The 7,907-nt window shown below is 39.6% G+C and overlaps 1 protein-coding gene across 1 annotated transcript in view; it reads left to right on the top strand.

Annotated features, from left to right (window-relative positions):
• Positions 1-7,450, top strand: part of LOC108795309 (S100P-binding protein-like) — a 21,430-nt gene extending 13,980 nt beyond the window's left edge. Inside the window, exons 3-5 of the mRNA XM_018566535.1 lie at positions 1,265-1,362; positions 2,883-2,967; positions 7,266-7,450. Of these exons, the coding sequence (XP_018422037.1) occupies positions 1,265-1,362; positions 2,883-2,967; positions 7,266-7,419 (337 nt within the window). The 3' untranslated portion in view covers positions 7,420-7,450. The remainder of the gene's footprint in view (positions 1-1,264; positions 1,363-2,882; positions 2,968-7,265) is intronic.
• Positions 7,451-7,907: the final 457 nt, after the last annotated feature.

The following is a 7,907-nucleotide window of genomic DNA, read 5'->3' as shown; positions in this document are numbered from 1 at the left end:
CCCCCCCTCTCTCTCTCTTTCTCCTTTTTGTAATGTATTGTATTGCACTTTGTACTTGTTTTCCTTTTAAAGCAGACTTTTCTCTAAAGAATGTGTTTCCCCACCTCCTTGCTGAAACTCAAAATCAAGTGTAAAAAACCATATGTAGGTTATGTACTTCAAGTCTTGCGAGAAGATCCTAGAGCATAGTCATAAAAGCATCTTCCCAGCAAGATTTGGGCTACTCTACATTCACCAAGATCTCGCCAGAAAGAGAATGACGTTACCCTCGCCTAGGCGACGCAGGAGAAAGCCAGAGAAAAGGGGACTATACTATGTGACATTTCTCCCCTACAGGTGATTTGTTTTTTGTTGTTTTTTAATACACACTGTGGGAAATTTATCAAAACTGGAGCAGACAGAATCTGGAGCAGTTGCCCACAGTAACCAATCAGCATCTCTCTTCAGTTTGCTCAGTTAAGATTTGAAAACGAGAGAGAGATGCTGATTGGTTACAACAAAAATCTGCTCCAGATTTTGTCTGCTCCAGTTTCGATAAATTCCCCCCAGTTTCGATAAATTCCCACCAGTTTCGATAAATTCCCCCCTCTGTGTTTTATCAAGGGGGACACAATGGTGCAAGGTCTACTTTTTAATTTGCTTGTAGGTTGGACTAATGTGAATTAATCGAGAACAAAAGACTACATCAAACTGAAAGTCTTTCTCAAACAGGATTTGTGTGGGAGCCTGTGCAGTCTGCATAAATGTCTGGTAGAACTTTATATCCTTGCTCATGAACAGTGGTACGTGTTATTACAATTTCCTTTGTAAAACCATATCAAGGCATGCCGAGGTCAACTCTTGAAAATCTGAGCTTTTTTTTTCTGTATGTAAATCTTTGCAAACTTTTTCAGCCCTCAGCTTTCAGACTTTGATGCTATGGTTTGTGCTGTCTCTATGACTGGTGCATCACTACTCCTTTCTATCACAGAGATTCCTATTCAGTACCAGGATAGACAGGACTGTTTTATAACATGATTAGTAATAATATAATATTTTGTAATCCATAACAGCTGATAGCTCTTGTCCTTACGCATGCTGATCCAGCCATGATTCTTCCTTTCTTGTATGTAGTAAGCTTCCAGCACTGTAGCTGTAAACATTTGTCCCAGTGTTCACGTGTATGTGTATATCTCAGGTATTCAGCTTGATTCATCTGCAGGCTCTGTTTAATTTACTGTTCACCTGATTCATGTTTTATTATCTAATTATTTATGTATTTCAGGTTATTTCTATCTCCTCAACTGGAATGTGGTAAAAACCTTTACCTTGATCAGGTTTTAATGCATATCCAGGCTTCAGAGGGAGCAAATACATCAGAAGGTAAAAACATTGTCCTATGAATAAAGTGACATTTTAACCCCTTTGTGACAGTAGACATACACTGTACATCCCGCCACGAAGTGCCAAAATAGCTGGCCACGTACACTGTATACGTGATCAGCTATTTGGGGCTCTCTAATGCTGTTAACCGCTGACAATCAGCGGTTACCATCCATTAATGGTAATTAACTGAATTCATTAATTCAGTATTGAGGCATTCATTAATGAAAGAGTTGAGCTTTTTCAGACACCCGATCCCTTTCAGGAATCGGGTGTCTGACAGTGAGAGCAGAGCCGCATTTGCAGCTCTAGCCGTCACTAACAGCTGGTATAGATTCAGCAATAGAAACATTTAGACACATGTTTCTATTGCTGAAATAATGTTGCAGGTTTCTGATCATTGTTGGAACGATCAGAAAACCTTTAGTAACATCTGATCCTGAAATGCTGCAGGATCAGTGTCACTAAGGTTATTATTTGGCTGTTCTTAAGTTTGAAGCAGCCCAATAATAACCATAAATTAATTAAATGATCAAGTAGTAATAGTGAGATTAATTCACAATGACTGCTTAAAATAATAAAATAAAAATGTAAAACATTTTTTTTTAAATACTGAAAAGTGTATAAAAAAGTAACAAATAAAAATTATATATTTTTATACTATCATTAATATAAAAATTACAATGAAAATCTGCAGATTTGTTTTTCACCCTAAGAGGTTAATTCTTTTTATTTAACCCCCTCATGACACTGATGTTCAAAGTATGTTGCTGTCACTAACTGTGACACTTAGTGACAATGACATTGTATGCCAGGTGAACACTATTAGCTTTAGCTGTTAGAGAGAAAAAATTATACTGTTAGGTTTTGGTTTTAGGCTGAGAAGTACAGAAAAATGCGGTCATATCTCCATCCACATCTCCTCATAGCCAATAACTAAATGGAGCTTGAGGCCATTTGCTTTGTGATTGGCTAGGAGGAGATGGGGAAAGAGATGCAACCACAGCATTGAGGTCTATGGGATCTGCAGTGCTACAGCTGGAGTAGGCACATAATTTCAGTGGGATCTGGACCTGCATCTGCACGTATACTGATGATTTGTGGGGAGAAGAAGCCAGTACTGAATATGGTAGGTGAGTTTTAGTAACAGTCGCTGTACAAGCTACCGTACTCCAGTAGGACTATTGTGCCTGGAGTTGGGCTGTAAATTTCCTCCAGGTACAATCTATAGCATGAGATGAGATCAGAAAACTGTAGTGTTAGATGAGACCTATCTTTCATAAGCCCATACTGATTTTCTGTTAATATATTGTTTGCTTTTTTATTGGTTCCTTCTCAGAATACTTTAAAATCATTCACATGTGCCTGCACAGTCAGGCTTACTGGTCTATAATTACACAGTTCTAGCTTTTTGCCTTCAACATACAGGGCTGCTGCTTACAACTATAGGTTTACTGGCAGTTTTATAAATTTATGTCTGATTCAGAGGTGTTTGTTTTTCTTTTTGTTGGTATCAACAGTTCCCCTTCATGAGCTGGCCTTTTTATTGAACCAAACCAGCACACAGAATCAAAACTGGCAGCATCCCTCGGATTTCTCTAGAAGGTAGGAAGAGCCTGTTCACCCATGATTATGCTGGCTGTACAATTTTTTAAAAATCTTTTCCAGGTCATTTTGTGGTAATGGAAGTATTGCATGTGTTAAGGTAAAAAGCAGGAGTAAAGGTTAACAAAAATGTCTTCTGGATAAAAAGAGGAGCCTTAATACATCTGCAGCTGTATCTGTCGCTAGATGAATCTATAAAATAAAAGTACCTAGGTTGCTGTGCAGTCTAGTATTTTATAAATATTCTTCAATTTGATGTTAAAGCTTGAGACCAGGCAGATGAAGGACAAAAATTTGTTGTTCTCTGTATTCGGTTATACCTCTGTAAATGTATGTTTTTGAAGTTGATGAAGCAGGCAAAATCCACCAAAGGAAACAGAAGGGGATTCGTCCGTCAACACTTATCATTGATGGAGGAATCTGCTCTGTATTTTTTGTCCAGTCCCCAGGTTGAACGAAAAAAATACATGTGTAAACCCAGCTTTACAAAGAATTGACCCCTCCACTACATGCCAAGTCAGATAGAGCCTACTTTTAGGCAGAGCTTTTATTATAGCTTGAAATAGCTGTTAGGTTCCTTTTAAATGGTTTTCAGTTCAGGAACAGAGTACTGTGTATGATTTCCAACTGCCTTCAAACATGTCTAGTTAGGTGTGATTTCTTCACCCACCTCCTGTTAAAGGAGAATTATGAGGTGAGTGATTTTCACTCAGCCTCATAATCTGAGCCGACCTGTGACAATGAAATTGTCACAGGTCAGCTCAGTAGATCGGGAAGTGAGCAACCACATACCGGCGCTCACTCACTTCTCGATCCCGTCACTGCAGAGAGCCGTGACAGGGGAGGGGCTGGATTCCCCGCTTCGATCCTCCAGCGCTGACTGGCGGAACGGACAGGGGAGGGGGCGGGTACAGCTGGCTCTGCCTCTAGATAGGCCGAGCCAGCTGTCACTCACGCAGCTGGGTGGATCCAGACAGAATTGTCGGGATCCGTTTCAGCTGCGGCGTATCAGTATACCGCGAGCTGTAGCTCACGGTATACTGAGCTTTGGGTGACGAGAGGACGCTAGTTTGTGTCCTCCCGTTACCCTTAGGAGAACTATGGGGAAAAGCCCTAACCCCATAGTTCTCCTTTTAATAGTTGAGTCATAGGACTATTTACTGGAGAAAAGGAACAAAAGCAAAGTGGCTGCCCATAGTAACAGTTATACAGTAATTTGTTTTCACCCAAACTCATAGTTAGAGCCGACGTGTGACAATTAAATTGTCACAGGTTGGCTCTGTTGATCGGGAAGTGAGTGAACACATACTGTCGCTCCCTCACTTCTCAGTAATCTCCCTGCAGAGAGCAGTGATTGTCAGTCATCGCTCCCCGGTGGGATTCCTCCCTCCCCTCTCCGATCCTTCCGCACTGACTGGAGGAACGGACAAGGGAGGGGGTGGGCTCTAGATAGGCAGAGCCCGCTGTCAATCAGCCAGCTGGGTGGATCTCGATAGTATTGACGGGATCTGTCCTGGCGGCGGACCTCTTACTATATAGCCAGCTTGTATACTGAGCTTTGGGGTCACGGGAGGACATTAGTATATGTCCTCCTGTGACCCTAAAGAGAACTATGGTATAAAAAGGTTACCCCATAGTTCTCGTTTAATGTTTTCAGATGTTAAAAAATAAAGCATTATTAGGCAATAGCTCCTCCTTTTTTTTCTTTCACCTTTTTCTTTTCAGTTTTTTTTCATGTCTGCTCCAAACATTTATAGTTTAGTCCCACCAAAAATATGAAACAGGCATTTAGGTTGGCTTCACAAAAAATAGCTCAGGTTAATGCACATGCTGTAACACACCACAATTGATCACTACAGTGTAAAGAGGCCCTTGAAGTTTATATCTAAAGCCAAAACTTTCCTTTCCTTTTGGATTGAGTAAGGGATAGTTAAAACGCTTGTCATGTTTTGTGCCATCTGGGTCCCATTGGGAAGATTTCCCTTTACTTCTTGTCTATAGACAGAAGATGGAGTAAGGGGAGATCTCTCCAAAGTGAGGTAAATACCCTTTTAGACAGCTGTCAATGGAAGTAGTGTACCACTTGGAAGATTTACACTCTATTCCTGTTCTGATGACAGCTCAAAATTTTGGACATTATAGAGTAATTCTCTTCACTTTAATATTTATATTGTCATTATGTAGGACAAAATTTAACAGAAACCCCAAACTACTTTACAAATTTTCCTGCATTTAGTCATGTGACCAATGGGTTGCTTTAGCAGCAAAGAGAAGTATTTTTTTTCTAGTTTTACTACACTGTATCATTACTCACTTAACAAAGACTCTGGGCTATGTGTATTAAAACCAAGTGATTATTTAAAGCTGCCACGTACAATTATACAAAATATACAAACCTTTTTATATTAAAATCACGTCAGGAAAAACATGTAAAGCTTCCTTTTTCCACCTTTTTGTGCATAAAATATAACAGAAATATCACTTTGATGAGCATAGAAAGATGATCTCAAATTATAGGGAGAAGGCAGAGGTAACATATTCTTCTCATCAGTTTATACAAACAAAAAGGTATACTGAAAAATGGCCTGGATGGGAAGGGGGTTTAACACCGCGGATGTCAACTGGTTAATAAACAACAAAGTAATGCTAATAGCAATGTACGCCAGTGGCTAACAGAAATACAGATTCAGAAAAGACTAGAAAAACTTAATGTAAATAAATCTCCAGGACCAGATAACTTACCCCCGCAAGTACATGGAGTGCTTAGCGAAGTGATAGCGGGACCATTGTTCCTTATTTTCAAGGATACCTTGCTGACTGGAATGGTACCAACTGATTAGTGTAAAGCAAATGTTTTACCAATATTCAAAAAGGCTCCAGATGTACACCAGGAAACTGCAGACCAGTCAGCCCAACATCAGTAGTATTTAACAGAATGGTAAGAATTTGCCAGCTCCTCCATGCTAGTAGATGAACAGTTGCTGGAGTCTGCTCTGTCCTTTGTGATCTTGTACTGGATAGGAAGTTCAGGGAAGCTGAGCTAAGAGACTTGGAAGAAGCTGTGATGATTGTAAGTGTTTGGCAAAAAAGTAAAGTGATGCTTTGCTGGGCAATGTATATTTGTTTGATCAGCATTCATTAGTGAAAAAAAGTTTGAAAGTGTATTACTACTTTAACATGGATTTATAAAAGGACCGTTCTTGTCAAACCTACCTATTATTGTTCCATGAGGAGGTGAGTAGCAATTTAGAGGAAGGAAGGAAGTCCAGTGGACTTGGTCTGTCTGGATTTTGCAAAAGCATTTGATGGAGTACCTTAAGCGCTTAATGTACAAAGTGCAGTCAATGGGCATTGACGAAATTGTATGCACATGGATAGAAAACTGGTTACTTTGTTAGGACAGGCAGTGTCCAAATCTATTTTACAAATTTATAATGGAAAAAAGCCAGCACAGCATAGACTGGGCTAATAATCCCCTCATAACCCCTCTTAACATTACAAAGAAGAAGCAAGTAGAAATTTTAACCCTTAAGAAGTCAAGTAGAAATCCTAACCCAACAATTTAAACTGCAAGAAGCATTTTTTAAATATTTGTTTAGCTTATGCTATGCAAGTGGGAACATGTAACAAATATAGAATACACTTTATTTCCAAGATATCATAGATAATCCCAGCTAATTTAAAAGTGCAATTTTCAAACTTTAGTTCTGCTTTAAAGGATTACTAAGCTCAGGGCGTTTTTTTTACCTTGATACATTCTCTGCAATAAGGTAAAAAATGTCCAGTACCTTTCTGTCTCCCCCCACCGACCTGTCAGTGCCGCTAGTCCCCGAAGCGATCCTTTGCCCCTAACTTCCTGCTTGCAGGGGAGGAGATGGAGGGCAGAGGAGCCATAGGCTCCTTCTGCCATCCATCAACCTGTTGGGCGGAGAGGAGGGGCGTGGCCTGCCGTAGGGCTGTGTGTATTGATGGACACACACAGCCACATTTGTGTTCACTGCTGGGAACAAGCATGCATGGGTGCCTCCACAGCAGCTGCTTAGCTGATGGCGGCACCAGTGCAGAGGAAAGAGCTATGCAGGGATCCACTAGAGAATGAGGAACTGAACATTTTTAATTAAAACAAAGGATTTTTACAAGTATGGACATCCTATTTATAAAAATTAAAAAAACTAATGCAGCTTTAATATCACTTTAAAGACTTAAATTAGTCTTTTGTATGTTTTCAAATTGATCTGACAGTTGTGGAATATAGATGTTTAGCCAGCCACCAATTGATCTTTCTTGATGCCTTGTAGAAATCATCCTAGGCGTGGAAAGAAGCCATCTAAACGCTGCACTCTAAATGAATGGGTGGAAAAAAGTGGTGGCACTGTGCAGCGTTTCATGAACATACCATCTTCATTCCAGCGAAACCCGCTTCCTGAAGGTCTACCTTTCCAAATCCCCTAAATGTGGTGAAATGTCAAGTGTGTTTGTTTCTCTTCTGCTTTTGGTTACAATGTATTACCAACGTGTTAAAGGTAATTAAACAAAATGCTTACAACACCAACAAGTGCCACTTTTTGTAACATCAGCAAGTGCCACTTTTTGTAATGTTTGTAACATCAGCAAGTGCCACTTTTTGTAATGTTTGTAACATCAGCAAGTGCCACTTTTTGTAATGTTTGTAACATTAGCAAGTGCCCTTTTCCTAATGTGGGGTCATTTTTTATAGTAAAAGCGCCACGTTTGACTTTTATTGTTGTTAACCAGTTTTATGTTTATGTTGTAATTCTTGGATCTGTTGCTCTGTTAAATAAATGTATATTTTCAGTTGTTTGTGTGCCTTAATTCATATTTCTTGCAGCATTCCATTTGGCTGTTTAGTTGCAGAGTGCATATTAACAATTATTCCAGTGGTGACTTTTTATCTCTTTTGTTTCATTTCCCATTTTATT

The sequence above is a fragment of the Nanorana parkeri genome, unplaced genomic scaffold (assembly GCF_000935625.1).
Source record: "Nanorana parkeri isolate BGI_ZX_2015 unplaced genomic scaffold, ASM93562v1 scaffold959, whole genome shotgun sequence".
Classification (NCBI taxonomy): Eukaryota; Metazoa; Chordata; class Amphibia; order Anura; family Dicroglossidae; genus Nanorana; species Nanorana parkeri.
The sequence above is the reverse complement of the archived record's forward strand: the minus strand, read 5'-3'. Positions and strand labels throughout refer to the sequence as shown.